At 41.7% G+C, this 22,807-nt stretch overlaps 2 protein-coding genes across 6 annotated transcripts in view; both read left to right on the top strand.

Annotated features, from left to right (window-relative positions):
• Nucleotides 1-13,925, top strand: part of LOC117823248 (protein MTSS 1-like) — a 49,480-nt gene extending 35,555 nt beyond the window's left edge. For 2 of the 5 annotated variants that reach the window (XM_034698364.1, XM_034698365.1), the window contains 10 exons: nt 4,954-5,111; nt 5,217-5,324; nt 5,483-5,580; nt 7,024-7,288; nt 8,658-8,789; nt 9,078-9,317; nt 9,485-9,688; nt 10,166-10,325; nt 10,439-10,690; nt 10,782-13,925. In XM_034698364.1, coding sequence (XP_034554255.1) covers nt 4,954-5,111; nt 5,217-5,324; nt 5,483-5,580; nt 7,024-7,288; nt 8,658-8,789; nt 9,078-9,317; nt 9,485-9,688; nt 10,166-10,325; nt 10,439-10,690; nt 10,782-11,314 — 2,150 coding nt within the window. In that variant the 3' untranslated portion in view covers nt 11,315-13,925. The remainder of the gene's footprint in view (nt 1-4,953; nt 5,112-5,216; nt 5,325-5,482; nt 5,581-7,023; nt 7,289-8,657; nt 8,790-9,077; nt 9,318-9,484; nt 9,689-10,165; nt 10,326-10,438; nt 10,691-10,781) is intronic. The other 3 variants (XM_034698366.1, XM_034698369.1, XM_034698368.1) reach the window with 2 other exon arrangements.
• Nucleotides 13,926-14,707: 782 nt separating this feature from the next.
• Nucleotides 14,708-22,807, top strand: part of LOC117823412 (transmembrane protein 65-like) — a 42,104-nt gene continuing 34,004 nt past the window's right edge. The window contains exons 1-2 of the mRNA XM_034698607.1: nt 14,708-14,973; nt 15,251-15,591. Of these exons, the coding sequence (XP_034554498.1) occupies nt 15,285-15,591 (307 nt within the window). The 5' untranslated portion in view covers nt 14,708-14,973; nt 15,251-15,284. The remainder of the gene's footprint in view (nt 14,974-15,250; nt 15,592-22,807) is intronic.

Here is a 22,807-nt window from a genome sequence, read left to right on the forward strand (position 1 = left end):
AAAACTTTCACAGTGATTGATACAGTGGGCTGTTAGAGAAAGCAGGGTGCCTACCTAAAGAACAAGATCAGCAAAAAATATTTAGTGTAAGACTTTGTCCACAGGGGGCGCAACAAACAAAACAAAACAAACGTTCCTCATAGTGGCTTTTTTTTTCCAAATCTTTGTATTGAAAAAGTAGTATGACAATGACAGTGAGAAATACAATTCACTTTTTTTCCCCCTTTCCTTTTATAAATATGCATATGCAGGCATGAATACAGAAACATACTTGTGTGTAAACACATAAATATACCTACACATATATACAGACACACACGAAACAAAAAATAAATAAAACAAATCAAGTCATTAAACAGATTGCAAAGAACAATGCATAACATAAATCCCCCATCCCACCCCAACTCAGCTCGACATAACCTCATAGCGGCTTTACCATAAACTTAAAATAGCTGTTTAGAATCATAGCATGTAATGGGCCCCTTGCCAGTGTAACATAAGGCCATGAATACAGCTGTTTCTAGAAGCCAGTTGACCAGGAGGGATTCAAATTAGTTGACGTGGTTATATTTTATAAATTAGGACTAGTTTCATCTTGTTTGCTAGCCATGTGTCATTGCTCCTCCGATGATTCCCCCCTGTTGCGCCCCACCCAATGGCGACACTATGTGGCTAACAATAATTCTATACATGACCAATATTACAACACAAAAACACCTTTAAAACGCTCTACAAAATAGATTTTATATAAAATGACTTAATAATAATAATAATTAACTATTCAACAAAGATCAACTAAATTCTAACATAAAAAAACACAACAAAAGAACATGCAAATCCCCTGAAGGAGAGGCAGACGGCAAGCAGTCTCCAACTCAAATGCCTCTCCTCTACTACAGGCAGCAGTGAACTTTAAAGGGTGAACCTCATTGTCTTAATTAAGAGGAACCTGCAGGGAAGACAGTGACAGAGAGAAAGGGAAGACAGAACAATCATACAGCCGTAACACCCCAAAGATTAGTGCAATGAAAACTTCATCTGACTTTATCACACCATGTCTGGTTCACTCAAAGTGTCTGTGAACTCATTCACGACTTTATTACTGAAATACACTCATCAACACTTAAAGTCTAGGAACAGGCTGGTTCTTTTAGTCAGAGCGCTGTAACAAGAGCCCTCTCTTTACCCACAGACATAACAACTCTTCTGTCAGCCCGTGTGTATCTGATGCTTGATATGGGTCTTGTGAGGGTGTTTTACTGAACTATGACATTACCCTCACTAAGAAACAGCCTGTGACTGCAACCTAATGTAATCATTGGTCATGTGAAGACAGGAGCAGATAATCTCATTTCTGTGTTTACGCACATGTATCTACATGTGTGCAGAGCATGCAGACCCCTCAGATTAGTCTTGGCTTAGTAACCGATCTTCTGGCGTGTTGAGTTTCCTAAAAACAAGAATATAACACCGGATGGATTTCTAACACTCAGTGTGTATTTTATGTTTTAAGTCCCAAACTTTGTGGTTAATGATAGATGGCACAGTTCAGGCAGCTGCACAACAAAGCAAAAGAAGATTTTATTAAATTTATACAAGGACTTTCCCTCCCTCACACACGTCAGAACTTCTCTTTCTGTGTCCTCAGTTGTTCAAAGAGGATGAGCTGTTTAGATCTATTCACGCTAACAAATCTGCCTACTGAAGAGGACATTGGTTTTGGTCAGCCCAGGGGGGATTGGGTGTATCAATGAGACACTGCCATTGTGAAACCAAATTGTCAGTCTACAGCATTTAACATAAGCTCTAATTATCTATTATCCATATTGGAACAGCTTGTGAGATACGTTGGAGGGTGGATTTGTTTGCAGTTGGTGACCAGTGAACTTCTGTGAACCTCAGTGTTTGTCTGTGGTTGAACTGAAGGAGGAAGTAGCAATCAGGGCCATGTCATTCTCATAGTTTCACAAGACGCACAGAGGTCTGAGTGTGGACAGTCTAAGGAACAACCCATAGATGTGATGATGCTTTATCATAACAGAATCTGAAGTTTAGCTCTAAAAGCCTCTTTCCTCGTTACAAACGGACATCTTTTGTGAGTTAATAGGATTAGCACAGGTGCGTCCCACGCTTACATCAATGCTGGTATCTGTCTCAAGCTCATTAAGTTACCACTATGGATTTTGTTTGGCTAATTCTTCCAGGGAATGGCTTTACTTCCATTTGCAAATTTACATGATCAGCCCACCTTCAGCAGAACAACGTTTTTGACAATATTAAGCTCAGGAAAAGGTTCTCATGGGAAGGATCGAAACAGCTACAAAGAAAATATTTGTCTTTTCATCAGTCTAAGACAAAGTACCTCAACCAAGTGTAGCGTCTATCCAAAACCAATGTGGTCAGAATGCAGAAACCCTCGTTTGACAGCATGCCAAGGAGACACCGCAGCATATCTGGTGTTGGGAATTTGAAAAGCTGCTCATCTACAGTAAGACCAGCTCAGGCTTAGAGCTTGAAATGTTGTTTTCATTCAACACAATACAGAGTTACGAAGATACGGATGAGATGTGACAATACACATTAGGGTTGTTGTTTCCTCGATGAGCGTACGACGTAGCATTCATTCACACAGCATCTCTTGTTATGGCAGGTGCTGAGTGTTCTGCAAGATGGAGTTAACACAATGGAATTTGATATAGACGAAATGAAATTCAATCATAATTCACCAGCTGTTTATGACTCATGATTAAAGCATTATTTGAAATGTCAGCCTAGCTTTCAAATAATTTCTTTTGCAACAAGATTGAAAAAAGACTCGCTGTGCCTGAAGGGCCATGAATAATACTGAAATTGGTCCTGCAGAGGAAACCAGACTAATGAGTGAGGCCTGTCTAGCCGCATCAGGCTCGGTCCTTGATTAAGCTCTCCACTAAACCTTGTACAATGTAACTGAACACTTGTCTGCTCAAATAGAGACCTTTAGATACATGAGCCTGAAAACATACACTACAATTTGGACTTTCCAGTCTTCAGTCCATTAAGTCATCATTATGGTCTCTATAGAGTAATATAGGAGGAACTGCTGTAAACACACACATAACTCACATTCCTCTCAGTGGTACAGACACCAGACCATGCGTCCTGAATGATTCCTTATATGTGGAAACTTTTACATTCTTGTACTCAGTGGGGGATTATTTTCATAGGAGAGTTTCATACACCTGCATCACTTTAAAATAATAATTTTAATAATAATAATAATAATAATAATAATAATAATAATAATAAAAGCAAAAGTGACAATAATGACAATAACAATGATGACAATAATAATAAAATAATTATGATAATAATAATAATAATAACAATAACAATAACTATGATGATAATAATAATGATAATAATAACAAATTAATAAAATAATAATAGTAATGATAATGATGAAAATAATAATAACAATAGATAAATAAATAGATTTAAAAAAATAATAATAATAATAATAATAATAGTAAAATAATAATTAAATAAAAACAAAAATGGTAACAATAATGATTTAAAAATATATAATAATACTACTAATAATAATAGCAATGGGCAACAATAATGGTAACAATTTTTATAATATTGGTATTATTAATAATAATCATAATACAAATAATTACAATACTGATCTTAAAAGTGCTTAGAATAATCGTAATAACAATAATGTAAAATTATAATAATTCCACACCATTTCAATATGAAGCCACATCTCACTGGTTAAACAATCAGTGAGTTCTCATTCATGTCTCTCTCTATGATGCATGAGGAAGAATAGTGACAGCATAAGTTTCCATTCTGAGCTTTGCCAGTCAAAGCAGCCTTTGTTTATTGTCCGTTTATTGTGGTCCAGTCGAGCAATGAAAGATAAAGAAGAGGAAACAGAGCTCCCCACATGACATATGATGTATAGACTGTACTCGTTCTGTCTCAACATAATACACACATCATTGTGTTTCACTTCTGAGTTGAAGATTCAATGGCTCTGTAACTATCCGAGTTGTCTTCATACTGATTTGCATTTAGGGCCTCACATCAAAGAAGACGCCAGTTTGTTATCTTGGCTGAAACAAAAAAGGCAGACAGGCAAACCACAGAGCTGCTCACTGTGTGTTTGACCTTGATGTTCCAAAGTCAAGACTGTGTATGTGAACATGCACATGTGTAAGAGTAGTTTGAGTGCTTAGATAATGCTTTTGAGGCCCCACTATAAGTCCACTCAAGCAGTCTCCAGCCTTCCTGCCTCCATAGAAAGCTTGAGAGCGCTTCAGGGTGTCCTCTCAATCACACACACACAAACACACAGCGCTGAATAAGAGGGCAACCTTGGCTTTGTCCTAAGATATATTCTCTTGGATCTTCACATGCATATTCAGACGTGCACAAAGGGGGAACAAGGACCAGATGGTCGTGCACACTTAGTCTTTCCTGAAATCACACAAAAACAAAGTCTCCCATTCGGCTCCCTTTCAGAGCTTGTTGAAGTTTTCAAAGACAAGCAACAGGTTCACATAAAGTAGATCATCTTCTGGCAAACTATGAGTGACAGATAAGAAACTCTTCCATGACATGAGTGGCTTCTCGTGTGGAGCTGATAGCCAAAGCATAGTGTGGACATGCAAATCCTTACATTGAAGATAGCAGCCACCACAGTGAGAAGATACCATTCAGAGCAGTCGTGACACTCAGCGCCAACTCCACAGAAGAAGTGATGAAAACCTAAAACCCTGTCTTGCATGCTTCAGTAGCAGAACTGTTCTGTGTTGTAGTATCTGTGTTGTAGTGGGAGGCTTAGTGGTCCAGTTTCTCATCATGAATTGATTTTAAACACTCTGAAGTAGACCAGTCATGTGTAATCTTATTATGATTTATATATTCTTCTCTTTTGTTTGTCTGTGTGTCTTTGTTTTAAAGGTCGAGGTGATATCCAGCCCCAGTTGGACAGCGCCATGCAGGACGTCAGTGATAAATACATTCTGCTGGAGGAGACGGAGAAACAGGCCCTGAGAAAGGCTCTGATAGAGGACAGACAGAGATTCTGCTGGTTTGTGGCCATGCTGCAGCCTGTAGTGGTGAGTACAACAAAAGAGAACTAATAAAACCTGTAGAAGCTCCACTGTGTTTTTGTATTTGTAAAGACACTGCACTCTCTGACTCTCTGACATTTATTCTTCCAGGATGAGGAGATTTCTATGTTGGGAGAGGTCACCCACCTCCAAGCCATCTCTGACGACCTCAAAGCTCTGACCTCTGAACCACACAAGCTCCCCCCTGCTAGTGAACAGGTGAGGAACAATAAAGATGGCAGGCTCTGAACAATAAAGTTAAACAGGCTCAGCTGACCTGAGGTTAAGCGCTATGATTTGGATATAGCATGGTTTAAGGGTCTCTCATCCTCACAGGTGCAACCAACAAGTATGACTAACATTTTCCCTCCTCTCAGGTGATCCTGGATCTGAAAGGCTCAGACTATGGTTGGTCATATCAGACGCCGCCCTCATCCCCCAGCACCACCATGTCCAGGAAATCTAGCATGTGCAGGTAGGTGGTAACAGCCGATCACAAGACACTCAGCCCACATTTACATTTACCCACTGTACTGATGAAACCTTCTTGTTTTTACAAATGACATCAGCTGGAAAATTCAATCTCTACAGTGAATTTGTTCAGCTTTTTCTAAGAACTAAGAAATGAGGATGAAGCACCGGTATGCAAGTTAAAGGTTACATCGTAGCATGAAATCTATACACACAGGATCTACTGAAATCTGAAACCTTCTCAGTGGCTGTGAATTTTCCTGTAAGACAACCGCATCATGGGTGGGCAACAAGGACATGGAGAGGAACTTTAGTGTTGCCCAATCTCTGTCTGCCACCCAGTGGTCACTTTGAGCTGCAGTAGTTCTGGATCTAGATCAGTGTTTTTATGCTTCATCATCTCTGTTAGTCATTGATTCACCTCATTAATTTACCATTAAATTAACCTTTGTTGTCAAAATAATGGCAAAAGAAATCTTGTGGCATGTTTGGTGAAAGAGACATTGAAGTAAATGAATGATCAAAGGTTAAAGAGCTGTCAGACCGTGTCCTCTACTCTCTCCTCCCTGCTCTCTGCGTCTCCTGCAGTCATCTTCCTGATCTTTGCTGGTTAAAGGAGCAGAGTATACGCCTGGTGGAGCATTGCTTCGCATTTGTTCTGTTAAAGCTTTGAAACATTCATTTTTGGAGTTGTGGGTTTTCATCGAAAGCTTAAAATCCTTCCAGTCTGTGAAAACGCTTTAAAAATCCCAAACTAGACGTTAGCTTATTCTCTTTCCAAACAATCACTTATACATCTCCTAAATCATCCAGTCATGAGACAGCTGCTTATATGATTTTGATGCTTTGTAATTACACTATTTTCAAACTTGAAAGTACTTGAAGTTAAAAAGTAAAGTTATAAATGATTTGCTGCAATATTTTCTGCATATTTCATTTGACAGTTTAGCGCTTGTGTATCCACTTCAGAGGTTCAAAGTGTTGCTTTCAAGTTTGATTCACACAGTAATTAAATCTCAATAATGACACCCTGCTAATGAGTTTATGCTGTTTTGGTTTTCAAGAGTAATCTGTGTGAAAACTCTCAAACAGCTGCGTCAAAGACATGAAATCTGTTGATTTCCTGCCTGTAATGGTTGTCATTCTGACATCATGCCTCATATGCTGGTTTGTTTTGTTGTTTTGACTGGCTCGGCCTCAGTCACTGCCTGCTGCATCTTGGTGTGCTGTGTTAATTGTTTCCCACCCTGTCTCCTCCACACCCCCCACTCCTCTGCCTTCATTCCCTCCTTGTTATTTCCGTTATCTCTTTCTCATCCAACCTTCTTCCTGCAATCCATGTCTCCGGGTGCACTTTGATTCTCTTTCACCCCCCTGCCTGTCACTACCAAACTTTCCTTCCTCCCCCTCATCCCCCTCATCCCTCACCCCTTTCCCCCCTTCACAGTAGTCTGAACAGCGTTAACAGTAGTGACTCCAGGGGATCCAGTGGCTCCCACTCTCATTCTCCTTCCTCCTCTTCTTCCTCCTCTTCCTCTCACCACCTCTTCCACCACCATCACCCCCGCCATCGGTACCGCAGCTCCACGCTCCCCCAGCAGACCCCGGCTCGGCTCTCCAGCATCTCCTCCCACGACTCGGGCTTTATCTCGTCATCCCAGGACCAATACACGTCGTCCAAGTCATCATCGCCTATGCCAGCTGAAACAAAGGTAAGAAAAACCCTCAGCTGCCCACATGTGACCATAATTTGAGCTTATAGAAAGAATAAAGCTATAAAACCTGCTCTGCTGTATGATTTACAGCTCATTGTAGTCAGAGACAGAGAAAACCCCAAATCAGCAATCCACAAACCTCTTTCTCACACAGCTCCCTAGCCACTATGAGAGGCAGTTAGCTGGCAGCAGTGAGCACATGTGATCATGGTGAAGTCATTTCACTACTATTATTATAGCATAAATGCACAGGAAATTAGTCTGCCTCCATTCTAGCCCAGGGCAAAACAGGTCAGCCCCATCCTGCTATTAAAGAGTCAGCCGCTGTGACAGACTGCGGTGCGGTTAAACTTGCAGGGGCCTGATCACGCTGTGCGATGTATTATCATTAAATGTATCACAGTAAAATGAGGTATTACTGTGTCAACACCATGTTTTCCACTCACTGAGAGCATGTCTCTACCAGCAGGTCTCATTGTGTCACTTTTATCGCACCATCTGACACAGACTTTTAGATAATTATCAATGTAATGGTCCCGGGGATTGCCTGTGTGGGGTTTTTGTGGTTTGAGATCAACCATGAGAGCGGCTGGCTGCATTACTTGACGTTTTGTCGGGCGCCAGCAACCAGAGTTCTCCTGTCCAGAACACAGCGGTGGCGTTAGACTCCAAAGTTTTATGATGCAGAGAGGGTGGTTTGGCAAGTCCATACATGACCCATTTACAGTTCTGTCCCAGGAATCAGGCCCTCTGCCTGCCTCATACTGTAGATTCTGTCATTATTGAAGGAGTTTCATGGCTAAACAGGACTTGTTGGGGCTTACTCTTTAACCCAGTGCTGGTCATGGAGGGCAAACACTTCTATTTAAAGTAGCTTTCTATAAGTGACATCAATTTTTCATACAGTGTTGGGTGATGCTCTGCGGCTGACCCCAACCTCTAATCTCCCTCTGAATGGCCACATACAAATCAATCACTTCCCTTTATAGGCTTATATAAGTATGAATTATTAACCAGGGTGTTGATTGTACGACATCCACGTGCAGAATGAAGAACTTTTGTTGTGCATTCTTATAACACTGCTTCAACACTTGAAGTCCAAGTTATTAATGCTGCTCTGACTCCTCTCTGCACCTGCCGTAGTCTTTATGGTCACTTGGCCGTGCTCCTCACTAACTGCTGAGAACTGTGGAAATGTTGCAGCTGCCCTCTAACAAACCACTTCTCCCTGTCTACCTGCTGACATGTCTGTCTTTGCATTTCTGCCCCTCTGCACATGCCTGTCTGTCTCAACCTCTTCCCCCCCACCCCCCTCTCGTTTCCCTCTCTTCTCCCCCTCTGGTTTCATCTCACTGCCTGCATGCAGCTGCCCTCGCTGTCCCAGCCTTGTCCCAGTTCCAGGTCCTCTGAGGTGTCAGAGACTGGGCAGCTTCACAGTGACTGCAGCTCCCCCTCTTCTCTAGCTGCTGTGACTGCACCACAGCACGCTACTGACAAGGTGAAACACACTTAACCCTTCTCCAGATCAATGTCTGTTCCATGCACCACAGCTTCCTTCCACTAAACTGTAAACTTGGCTGGACATTGCATCAACTGAAGTTCATCACCTCCAAATCCTAGACATGCTCCTCAGTTTATCAAGTTATCATTTATTGTTTCATCAGTTTGGATTCCTTGTCGTGTTTGTGTTCCTATGAGTTCCTTCTCCTCAATTTGTTTTCATTGTTTTTCTTTTCATTAATTTATCCCATTTGTATTTTGTTGTTCTTGTCACACACACATCCAGCTGTCCAATGGTTTTGACCACTACAGTCCAGCAAATGCCCCCTACCTGCATAGCAATGGGGGGAGTTTGGGCTCAGGCACTGCCTTCCCTTACGTCCCTCCTTCCTCCTCATCCTCCACCTCCACTTCCTGTCCCACCCGCTCATGGTCACGCCCCGCCTCGGCCTTACTGCCAGACTACACTCATTACTGCACGATGGGCTCCACCATGGTGCCTTCATCACGAGTTCCCAGCTGGAAGGTTTGTTCATGACTTCAGTCTTGGTGATCATCTTGTTCCCACCTTCCTTACATGCATTTGTACATTAAAGTCATCAGTTTGTCTCATTTATCCTTTAGTAGTGAGAGATGAAAAGAGGAGGAAAGAGGTAATGTGAATTTTCAACACTGATGTGTCTCTCCTTATAGGACTGGGCTAAGCCGGGCCCCTATGACCAGCCCATGGTCAACACTCTGAGGAGGAAGAAAGACAAGGACAGCTCAGCGATAGTGGACAGTAATGGTAGTGTGAGTAATGGTGGATCAATCTCCACATCAGCACCAACCTCAGCTGCTCTTCAGATGTCAGCAGCAGTGGAGGAGAAGATTAGGACTGTGGCTGCTCCTCTCAAGGTCAGAGTTAATGGACTGTTAGTGGCTGTTAAAGATGTGGGTACAGATTCAATATGATTACTCTTCTTATGATGTGATAGACAAAGACACTATCCACTTGAATCTTTGTTTATCTTACTGCTAGAAAACATCAGTTCAGGTCAGCTGACGGCAAACTGCCATGAAAAACCAGGATTTCTGGGTAATTCAGTTAGCTTACTTTGAGCACATGAAATTAGGTCACTGTACATTTATTACCGTATGTGTTCCTTCTCTTTAAGGGGAGCTCACATTGATCTCTCAGCTGGCCGATGTTTTCACAGTCATGACATTTAAACCTCACTGAAGATTCTCTCATCAGTAATGTTCTCATTAGTGACATAACGAGCTGTATCTAATGATTGTAATGACTTAAATACATTATATCTGACTGTGTCTGGACAGTCAGACCTCTAGACCCCATAACTGATTGTATATGTAACCGTTTGATTGCTGCAGGCCGTAGATATTGAGGCCCACGAGGAACTGGCTCTGGCTTTATCAAGAGGTCTAGAGCTGGACACCCAGAGGTCCAGCAGAGACTCCATCCAGTGTTCAAGTGGCTACAGCACACAGACTAACACGCCCTGCTGCTCCGAGGACACAATACCCTCACAAGGTAACAGTAATCAATGTGAACTACACCGCAGCCTCTTGTGTCCTCTTCTGAGTCAGCCTCTATCATCACTTGTCGAGTCAGAGCGTTGTTGACCTTCTCTTTGTTGTTTCTAGTCTCAGACTACGATTATTTCTCCATGGCCGGGGATCAGGAGCCCGAGCTGCAGTCTGACTTTGATAAGTCCTCCACCATCCCCAGAAACAGTGACATCAGTCAGTCCTACAGACTCATGTTCCAGAGCAAACGACCGGCCTCCACAGCTGGCCTGCCCAGCACGCAGACTCCTTACCCGGGACAGGGTGGCTACCCTGCAGGGTATCCCTCTACACCCATCCACACCGGGGCTTATCCTACTACCCCTACAGGTATAGACTACACTGACATCGTTACAACAAGATATATAGAATGCCTCTGAAATAATTTAATCGTTACTTTTTTGCTGATTTGTTCCTGCAGGCTCCAGTTCAGGTCAGGCATTTTATTCTGGATCTCATAATACCCCTGGCTCCTACTCTTCAGGCCATGGTCCGGTCATCGTGACCCCTGGGGTTGCAACAATCCGCCGCACCCCCTCATCAAAACCCTCCGGCCGGCGTTCAGGCTCAATAGTGGGAACAGGTCCCATCCCTATTCGTACGCCCGTCATCCCAGTGAAAATCCCCACAGTGCCCGACATGCCGGGAGCTGTGAATGGAAGCAGGAGTTCAGAGGAGACCGGACGTGGAGGAGGAAGAGGTGGAGATGAAAGCCCAGATTCTCCAACCTTTGCTGGAGGAGGGGATGCTGGCACGCTGCCTGTGATGTCCTGGAGCGGTCAGGCTACAACGAATCCTCCCACAGTACTCCAGTCCAATCAGCAGCACCTGCAGGGTGAGATGGAGCTGGACGGAGGAGAAGGGTCAGACGGCAACATGCTGGTGGCGATACGCAAGGGAGTCAAGCTTAAGAGAACCCTCACCAACGACCGCTCGGCACCACGGATCCCGTGATCACATGACACAAAGAAACGTGAAAAAACAAGCTCATTGTGGCTGAAGTGAGGCTATCCCTCTGGATCTACGGCTCTGATCCAAAGACTCCTTTTCTTATTCAGAGATGAAGTACGCCTGCTATACAAGGATCAATTCTCATCGTTTAATTTCACCCGCTGAAGCCGTCTTAAGTCATTCAGAGCAGATATACAGAAATTCATGTTTTGTCATTTTGCTGACAAAGCCTCAGAAAATATATAAATCCAGGTGGTTATAGGTTTGGATCATGAGCCAGAACAATTCCAAGGCCTTAGCACCAAAACATTTTTGCAAATCCGAGCCCACAGCTGTGTAATGAAACACAAGAGGATGTTTTCAGTGAGTAAATAACCAGAAGGACCGAGCTGCAGTACACCAGAGGACAGTGAAGATGTCATTTACAAACATGTATCCAGTATGGTCCCTGCAGCAGAGGGTTGGACAGTGTGCATGTGTATATAAACACTGTGTATTATATGTAAACACTCATTGTTTAGGGAATGCGTTGTACCATCGTGGGACAAAAAGCATTCCAACTGCCAACCGACTTGGCAGAAGGAGCACAACAAGAAATACAAGTACCACACCGCGCCAAGCGAGCATCACACGGGTGTGCCCGGGAGTAACGGCCTCAGTGTCCAAGCTTCTCATCGCACAATTCGGCATCCCCAGAACTGAGAGGACTGCTCCCTTTGAAGGCTGCAGGAGGATGCTGCGTCATCGGAGCTGACTTCCACTCGTAGTTCAAATAGATGAGATTCACACAGAGCCAATATAAGGAGGTGTGAGCAGAACAGAGAGCTTGTTGCAAAGCTGATGACCTGACTTTGTGTTGAAGTCAAAGACGACAGTGTGGCTAATGTGTCATGTTGTTGATTCCATGACATACAGAGACACTTAAACTTTGGTTGTTGTAGTATTCACATGATGTGTATATAATTCTGCATGTCCAGGAGTTTTTTGGTGCTCCTCTCTTTCGTGTCTTTGTTTCTTTGTAGTTCTCCATGGCTGTTCTCCTCCAGAGCTCCACAATCATTACGTTTCACATCTTTAAACCAGATGTTATCGAATGACCATCAAAACACATCACCTAAATGCTCTTTTGCTTTATTTCAGAATAATTTTCCCAGTACTGTTTTCTTAACTCTTCCATCTCTACAGGCTGAGCTTCGTTGAACTCCTCAGTGGTTTGTGATTATATATTATGCCTCATATTTTAGCCCTCTCGTTTCTGTAGCATTTATTAGCCGTACTGCAATCTGCCGTGCATTAAGTACTTATAGCATAACTAATAAATGTCCAAGTCCAGATGTGCCATCTTGAAACTCAACTTTAATCTATAAATATAAGAATGTTTTTATCAAAGTTCACGAGGAAATATTTTGGTTTTTAACCTTATCAGTGGAAATGTATTATTTGTTATACTCTGTTATGTTGAACTTTTAATGCATGCTCATCACTCATCAGGTTTTGACTTCAGCACATACAATCCTCATCAAAGAACCAAAATCAACAGAGGGACGTCTTTGGGGTTTTGGAGATCAGACGTTTCCTCAGATTGCAGCTTGGTAAAACTAAAGCGTTTAGTAAACATGAGCTCTATTTGTAACTTCAGTTCAGGCACTGTGAGAACACAGCTATTACAACCTGTAATTGTTATCTACCTGTACAAGTTAAAGCAGACACATTTTTAATTTATTTCCTTTCTTTCTCTCTAAATTACTTTTTAGTTCATAACCTATGTCTATTTTTATACCTGTATAAAGTATCAGAGTTGTTTCATTTATCCATGCATGTGCAGAGAAATGTTCATGGCTGTCGCGCTACACTTCCTCATGTCCCTTATTTCAAACCCACACACACATGGTTTTTAAACCACATCTCATAAAGCAGAGTTAAGTTCGTCCCTTTGGCTTCCAGGTAAAGTTATATAACAGAGAGGTTTGCATCAGTATTATGAGGCCAAATGGTGTTTGACTCCAGTTTGGTTTCACCTCAAGTAACAGTCCTCAAAATGTGTTTCCCTGAATCATCAATTTATGGTTGAGCTGAATGTTGACTGACAGCAGCCCCGTTATTACTTCTGCTAGAACAGACTAAAACCTCTCCCTGATTCAAATGTTTTACCTCAGTTATTTAAAGCTGATTCCAGGTAAATTGCATAAAATTGCTTTCCAAAAATAAGATAATTAGCTGGGTACATGTTTGGAGAATTTGGCTCTCAGTTTTTATCAGCGATGTGAATAATTTTCTTTGTGTTTTCAGGCCGTCCATGTGTCTAAATCATGTATTATAAACTTGTAAGTTTCATATTTAAATTGCTAGCACAAATATATATTATATCAGAGTTGCCAAATGTCTGTTTATCCTATAATAAGAAGTTTATAGTTTGTAAGGGTTGGAAAATACACTCAAACCTGGTTTCTAGTTTAGACTTCCCCCCAGAGAAACATTTTAGCTCCAGAGAGTTGACCTCTCTGTGTCCCTGTACAGTTCAACAGCCTACGATGCAGTTTGTTTCAGCAGGTAAAGATTGTTATTTTTTGTGTAATGACAGCTTTAGCAATATAATAAAAAAATACAAACTATACTTTGGCTCTTTAACTTCTTGAATGTTCGAGTGTGAAGTGTGGAGAGGATGAAATATCAGAGCAGAATAGTATTCCTCCCTAAAATCAAGATGTAAACAGATGAGCTTCATGACTTTGAGCACCAGAGGGCGCTCTCGTCTGCGCTTTCATTCAACACCTAACCCTAGTTTACAGCCTCTACTCCAGTAACACATCACTCCTGTCGTCCTCCGAGGCCTGAAAACACTTGTCTAATCAATAAATGTGAAACCACAACAACGAATCCGCCTCTCTGACACACAGAGCATTGGAATAATCCAGAAACTACGTGAATTAAATGAGAACTCAAACAACCACTGCTCCTCTTTGCTTCTAGTCCAGGCTTCCTCCTCGAAACTAATAACTTCCACATGGTTTCATATTTTAACTGGGTGTGGACTCACTGTAGTCTGGCTGAATAGCTCAAATGCCCCACGTGTATATCAGCAGAGGGAGGGATGGGAACACACCCAAACAGACACACACCCTGTTGGATCCAACATCTTATTCATCCATGATCTAATCTGAAAACATTAATCAGCCTATAGGTTAAAACATAAAAATCACACATTTGAATCACAGGAAAACTAATCAAAGTAAATAACTCATGCTGACGAGAAAACAAGCACCAACTCATGTTGATCATCCTTAATATAAAGCAGTCCCAGTTTTATGTGACTCCAGCTCCATTGTGCCGATGCTCCGGCTGTGCGTGCGTCGGGCGGTGCCGTCACAGTTACGCACGGCGGAGAGCAGCGCTCCTATTGGAAAGTATTTCCGTGGCTGCTCGGTGCCCTCCCATCCGCCTCACACACCATCCTGTCAAACAGAGGTTACGCCAGCTGGGAGTACGCGAGCTGAAAATGTGATATTGAACAAATCGTACAGCCAGTGAGGTGTTCGGTTGTGAGTGTGAGGATCCTCTTCATCGGACGGCGGGTGAGGAAGAGCCGTGTGCGAGGGAGCTGCTGCTGATTCTCAAGGTTTCCTGTGGAGGTTGTGAGACGGGACAGAGAAACATCGACTGAGGTACGTCCGATAAAACAAGTTGCAGTTTGATTTGTGAACACCGTGGACACAGTTGTCTCTACACAGCAGGCGCGTGAAGTGTTTCTTGAAGTAGAATCTCTTTAAACAGAGTATTTGTTGTTGTCAGTCTGTTTCTGCCCTCAGATATCCCAGCAGCCTCCAGATGGAGGATGTGTGGGGTGTTTTGCAGCCATTACTCCAAATTATTACATAAAGCAGTAAGCCATGTGTCTGTATGCTAACAGGGCCTACTCTCTCCTCTGCTTTCCTCCATCAGGTCCGTGGCTTATCGCTCCACCTCCATCCTAGAGATGCTGCCTTGCCTGCAGAGAGCGCTGCGGCCCGCTCTCTCTCTGAGAGCCGGGGCTGGGTTAACCACAGCCGGACTCAGCAGTCACCAAAGTCCCGTTGGATCGTCGCCAGCCCGGGTCTCCTCAGAGCCGTCCCCCTTCATGCTGCTGCAGCGATGTCACCTGGGCACACACCCGCTGAAAGAGCCCGTAGAGCCTCTCAACTCCCCCCGGGGAGCCAAGGAGTTTATTTATAGCCTGCATCCGACTGAACGTACCTGTCTGCTGCGAGAGCTGCACAGGTTCGAGTCCATAGCTATTGCTCAAGGTAAGTGATGGTCTACAGAGTGCAGCATTCATTCATATATTTACATCTTCAGAGGCTGAGAAAACACACTTCAGTCATTCTCCAAATCATACACTGGACAGTTATGACAGATATAAAGAAGTGTCTTATATAATGAGAGATCACAAGATAGAGACTGAAAACACACAATGCCATTACCTCATTTATTAATTATTTTAATCATCTGGCCAAACTAAAATCTATTCCTCCCCACTGCACCACTGTATAATGACAGAGCACAGAACTACCACTGGCACACAATTCAAGGCTGCAGCATCTGATACCAAGCTGCAGTAGAAGAAGAATCCTGCAGCAACAATGAGAGCATTTTATTGGTAACTTCTAGGATTCCAGTTTTATTCACACGTGCAATAGATCAGTGGGCATGGAAAGCGTATTCCCATAGCTGCCCTGACCTCTGACCTCCAACCTCCCTGTGAGTGGATGATCAATAAAATATGTCACTATTACTGTGTGCACTCATTACTTTGTATTTAATAGGGAGAAAACTAAAATCACATTGTACAGAGACCTAGATGTCCAAACTCGGTCTCGGATTAGTATCAGGATGTGTAAGTGTAGGATGTGTTATTCATGTCGTCTTTAAGATGCTGCAGGCTTCACTCTCGCCTTATTTTCTTCCAAAGACATGCGTGTCAGTTGATGCTGGTAGCTGTGAACATGAGTGCAGTTGACTGTCGTTTCATTGCGTGGTGAAACGACGATGTGTCATCTCTGCAGGATGAGCCAAACGTGTGATTAAAAACACTCTCAAAGATGGTGAAACATCCAGCTTCCTTTATTTTATAATCCAGTCATTGTTGTTCGATTAGGAAAGAAATGTGTCATGTTTCAAACCAAAGCCATCACACAAACCATTAAACATACTAGACTAAAGATAGCACTGAGCCATCAGTCCATGCTTTTAACCAACAGGCCTGCAGTTCACTTTGTGATTCCCCACAGTACAGCATGTTACATTAAAAACAGCACTCACTGTAGCAGGTTTTTTAGTCCAGCGTAAGAGTCCAGGGTTGAGCCCGAAGTCTTGTTATCAAGTAACACGAGATTCAAGTACACGAGTAGGATGAAGAGAATGGTAGATGTCCCACAGATGGAGAGAGACAAAGAAGGAAGTGGGTCGATCAATACAGAGACAGAGGGAGGGGGGAAAGACATGAGCGATGATGAAGATGCTGTACAGAACACAAGGTTCTCTCGGGGAGTCTACCTCTGCTGCTGTCGCCTTCTGTATCTCTCCACAGAAAGTGAACACACTTACTAATTGATTTGATCATTTGTTATATCCCTGCAACACCAAATGAATGTTGGATTTAAATAAACAAACTCGAAGCTATTTAAAAATAAACGTAAGCAGCAAACACTTTATTGATAGACGTATCTGATCCATCATACGGAGCCCTGGATTGAGGATTAATGCTTCATCACTGAGGGGATGTTTTCAGACGAGCCTTGTTGACTCCAGAGTCTCATAATGGAATAAATGATGCTAATCTTGTGTGACACTCTGCAGGAGAACTGCAAATATCTGTGCCCCATGAAGCTGTGAGGCCAAAAGAATCACTAAAGTCTGTAAATTCACACCTTAAATCAGGATACTTTACACCATACAGCGCTGTGATGCTGAGCATGTATGCATCAGTTACTGTGCATGAGTCGCGTGTCTTTTATGTTTCCTCCTAGTGAGCAGTGTGTTAAAGTTGTTATGAAACCAGTGACAGAGTGTTATTTGATTTGTACATTTACATGTATTCATTAAAACAATAAGCAAGGGAGGGACTTGTCTTGAAGCTATTGATCAGCTCTTAATGGAGCTAATAGATTGAAAACAATAGTTTACACTCCGCCTGCACAGCCGACTGAATGTGCAGTGAGTGGTCACATTTTCAGTGTTGGGATAAAAATATAAATTGCAATGCATTAAGAAATGTGTAGGAGTGCACATTAGCTATAACTCACAGTGTCTGCGTTTTCTTGCTGTCTTTCATATTTTTAATGGCTGATGCCTGAGCTTACAAGGCTGATTAAAAAAGATTAGAGACTGTCTATTTGGCTTGTAAGTGAGTCTGTCAACAAACAAAAACAAACACATAAAATGATGTTTCAGGGCAGTTTGAGAAGGTTTTCGATTTTGATTTGATTTGATGTCTTTCATTTTCTTGCATTACATGAATGCATTCCCACAAAACAAATCTTGATAACTTATCGTCATATGAACACATACATTCAAAGCAAACCCCTCATGATGATCAACGCTTTTCTTCCTCCCTGTACTTCATGAAAATCATTCCTTTGTTTGCTCAACAACAAGTAATTTGTTGGAGTAACTTAAGTAACTCTCATGAACCCTGTAAGTCTAATACATGTTTACCTGAATATCCCCTGTCACTATCACCTCTTCTAAACGATAACATGTTGTTATCATCCTAAAGACAGCACATCAAATCTAAAACATGATCTGGTATAAATGCTGTTATGATATATAGAATAATGCAGCTTCTGACATGAATATCAGCCATGTTCAGAAACCTTTAGGATAACCCAGTGTATTTTTCTCTGACTGGGATAATTGAAAGTCCATCTAAAACATGTTACAGGCTAAGATAACCATGTATTTCAGATTGTAATGTGCATGGACTGATGGACATATACATGACTCGAAAAATGCCAAAAACAAACACGATATTGGCATTATGTATCGGCCGACCTGCTCTCTCATTATCTGCTATCAGTCGACCACTATTATAACCCCAGACTTCCACCAGATCCATGTCCACCCAGTACGTGAGTTTGCAGCATGTCCCTCTTAAATACATGATAAATCCAAAGCTTCACCTTTAAATGGGCATCACTTTATATCTTACTTCAAGTTCTAAATGCATCAAACTGGTGTTAAAGCAGCATGACCTCTACACTCAATCCTTCGTCCACTAGATAAACGTACCCGTGCAGAGTGAGAAAGCTTTGCTGCATGATTTAATCCATTGCTCTGAATTTAGACTTTCATCGCAACTATCAGTTGCTCATATGGTGATATTGATGATTTATTGTGCATCCTTAATGAACCCAGTGACAAACCATAACTAACAGCTGGCTCATTGATCCTGTGTCGCAAAGAAAAATAACCAGCGTCAGAATAGGATGTAATCAGTTCTGCCTACTTCCAATGATTGCATTTGTATCTTTTTCAGGAAATGTAATTGAGAATCTCACAAAGAATATCTTTAACTTCTGTTAGTGACTAAGCTCTTTTATTTCTCTTTTATTATTTTATGTACAAGTGAAAGAATAGACGAAGACAAACATGTTTCTTGTTGATGGTATTACTTTTTACTCTCTAATATATGATCCTGCATCACAAACATGCAGTGAGTTATCAGAGGATGTAAACATGCTGCTGGGAGTGGGTCTGTATCGATCCGTATTAATCAGTCACTGCCTCTCATGTGCACTAAGTCAGCCTGGTAATACTGCTGCTGATTGAGAGCGTCTTTAGCAGGTTCAGTAGTAATGTTTGCAGTGATAATTAAACTTTAAAGTTGTAATTACAGCTTAACAGTGTCATCTAACTGTTAGTTTGCTGAGCAGATAAACTGCTGTCTCAGAGTTGTTTGTCACTTGGTGTGTTAATTATTCTGAGATATGATTAAACCTCTCTCTTCCTGCATGGGAGTCGATTGTTTCCCACAGAGCACAGAGGGAATTATTATTATCTTTTTCATACAGAAACTCAGTTTTCTTGACTTCCACAGTCCTCATGTGACTGCAGACTCTAAGGGAACTGTCAGAGGGCCGGTCATTATGAGACGATCCCCCATGCCCGCTGATCCAAATAGTGCATCATTATTTCTCTGATTGCATCCTGACCACATGCTGGGAGTCTTTCCCAGCGTGCCACAACATCAACACTGAGCAAAGAGCAATTAATCCCTCAAGGCCTCACTGAAGAGGCTTCACTATCTTGTAGTGAGAGTGCAGAAAAGACTGTATTTCTCTTATTCGTCATTCCTTCTTGCAGAAATGCTTCCCTAAGGTTGTAGCAAAATATCAGAGAAAAGTAAAAATGCCAAATGCAAATATTGTGAAATGAAATGATGTTTTGGAGCTGTATGTTGTAGCACCACCACCATCTGGGAAATGAGTCAGAAGGCTTCAATCATTTCTCTAAATAGTGGCGTTGCCGGGTTGATTCACACCTCAGATGTTTGAGGATGATGTGAGTGAGCGTGCTGATGTGACTGTTCTCAGAGGACAGATTGAGCGCCTCTGCTCTCACCTCTGGGGCCTGCCTGGCTGGAGCTCACTGACATCCTCACCTTCATGTTATAAAAACCCTCAGTGATTGTCTTACCTACTGTACATGCGAGCTGCGGATGAGCTGAATCAGTGATTGTTGGGCTGGCAGACACTCTCTCTCAGTCTCTCTCTCTCTCTCTCTCTCTCTCTCTCTCTCTCTCTCTCTCTCTCTCTCTCTCTCTCTCTCAGGGTGCCTGACAGATTGATTTTTCCGCCCTATCAACATCCATCATCATTCTGCCCAGAGGCGTCATGACCCCTGCAGCCAAACCTGTATTTTCATGTTGTTTATATGCAGGTTTGCTGAATGAGGTGGGAGGAAGCTGGATGTCTCACTGACATATCTTCGTACGAGGCTGTGTTTGGGGTTAATAGAGTTTCCCTCATTTTGGCTGCCGTCATGTTTGCTGATTGTCTTCTGGATTGTTCTCATAAATTTGAGTAAATTACTCTGTCAAACCTGCACAAGCTGCCTTGTTTTGCACAGAGGTAATGAAGTTGTTCCTTATGCATTTAAACCTTTATCATTAATAGGTTGTTTCGGCACCTTTGAGCAGTGCGACATCCCCTGAGCATAGCATAATTATTTTAATTACATAAAGTTTATGAGGCATGTTGTTGCAAAAGGTTGCCCCTAAACACATCTTGCAGACACTGAACAACATTATCATGCATTTGTAGCTGTATTTCTTGTCACTCGCTGAATACAATTACGATATCCTCTCTCTTTTGGCTCTGTTTTGGGTCACTACCAAATGTTCGGGGAAATAGATATCTTCTAAGGTAGTGACTAACTTTGTCTCTCTGGTTCTTGTTGCTTGGTACCGTTCACTGATTATTGCACAGAGCTGACTGCTGCAGATTAAGATGTTAGTCACTGAAATACAAAGAGCTGAGGAAACTGCAGTCCTTCAGAACATGTGATTGTCTATACAAACAACCCTTTTCATCCAGATTTTTTTTCATATGAATAAATGAACTCGTGATTATCTATATTTGCAGAAACAGAGAACTGTGTCTGCTGTAAAAGCAAGAGGAAATCTGCAAAGTCCATATTATTTTAGGGACAAAGAGAAGCAGCCTGGAGACTTTAAAGGACAAAACATTTTCCTTGAATGTAGACTAGAGAAAAGTCTTTCTTGGAAGACATGCTCTGTGTTTTACTTTGATTGAAGCCAGACATGGAGAACTAAAAACTGAGCTCATGACAACAACATGAAAATAGGGAGAAGTTTTCAAAACATTGAAGTGCGCTGATCGAGTGTGACCTACAGCGGTGTGAAAGTGTGAATCATGATGACCTCAGCTGTTGTCCGAGTCACTACTTAAGACAAAGGCATGTATTTAGAGATAATGAGAAAGCTATGTCAGAACAAATCATTTACTGCAGGGATTTGTAGCATAAGCAACATTTATTTTAACACTGAAAAGCCATTAACAGAGAATTAACTAAATAAAAGGAGCTTTAATTCAAATCGGTCCTACAAGGATTTAATGCACCACTGTGGCAGGGAACATACTGAAAATGAATATACTACTACTAATAATAATAATAATAATAATAATAATAATAATAACTTTATTTATGTAACACCTTTCCTTTAAAAAAAATTATAAAGTGTAGAAATTCCAACAATGCAGTTAGCAAAATACAACACAAAGGTTAAATAGAGTAAACACAAATTAAACAGAATGAAGTGATGAAACATTAGACCAATTAATCATTGTTATAGATGTTTTTGAAATAAATAAATAAAGGCATTACAGGACAACAAAAGGGTTTTCAGAAGAAGACGACATCACACCAGAGAAAATAGAAAAATAGATTAAGAACATTAAAATATTACATGAAAAAGTAAATAATAAAACAATACATAAGTAAAATAAATAAATTCAAATTAATTAGTTAAGTAAAAAAAAACTGAAAAAATAATAAAAAGCAGGTAAAAGTAATAGATATATGTCTTTCCCTTTTAAATCATTCAGGGCTTCATCAGTCCTTCTAAGGTCGGTCAGTTAAACAAATGAATAAGCGACGAGAGCTCCTGCTCTGCCATCTGCTCCTCTTTGATCTTCTGTGTCGAGTCACAAGTGAGATCGTCTGTACTAACAAGGTTTAACCCACAGGCCAGCTGCTGAGGAATGAAAATGGGAAAGGAGACGACATAGAGGCAATTTCCCTTCATGGCTAAGAGGATGGAGAGGTGTGTAGAGAGGGAAAATGAACAGGAGATGTAAGAAGGAGCAATATCAAGAGGAAGGAGGGAGGGTTTTTATGACTTGTGTGTGACCATTGAAGCTGCTAAGCTGTGTCTTGGGGGCATCAACAAACAAACAGAAGAAACTAAAAGGAGTAGAATAAACCAGGATCAGATCTTATTTCTTCTTTCTTTGAGTTTGTCTCTTTGAAATGCAGACAGAATATTCTCTATTCTCACTTCATTGCCTTTGTCGTTCCTGCTGATATTGGACAACACCTTTTCTCGTTGAAAGAGGAAGCAATCTCCTCTCTGCGTCTTTCAGATTATTGTCTCCCTGCCTGTATTAGGAGAAAGAAGGTCACCTTTTTTATTCCTTCATCCTCCCTGTGCTCACACCGCCTTATTATCATGCTAATTCTCACACAGCTGCATTAATGTCAGTCCTCAACCTGCTGTGACCCAAACTCAGACTGTGGTTGCTTCTGCAGTCAAGCAGGTCTCATGATGCTGATATTCTGGCTGCAAATAAACACTTATTATTGATGCCAGGCAGTTTACTGTGTTGCTGTCCGCTAGGTGTTGCTTTGACATTTTTCTGTTGATTTGTGTTCAGAAAACATTTCTCACACAGACAGGAATAACATGCTGTGAGGTGTTTCTGGAGTGAAGTTTGCTGCAGC

The sequence above is a fragment of the Notolabrus celidotus genome, chromosome 12, assembly GCF_009762535.1.
Source record: "Notolabrus celidotus isolate fNotCel1 chromosome 12, fNotCel1.pri, whole genome shotgun sequence".
Taxonomy (NCBI): domain Eukaryota; kingdom Metazoa; phylum Chordata; class Actinopteri; order Labriformes; family Labridae; genus Notolabrus; species Notolabrus celidotus.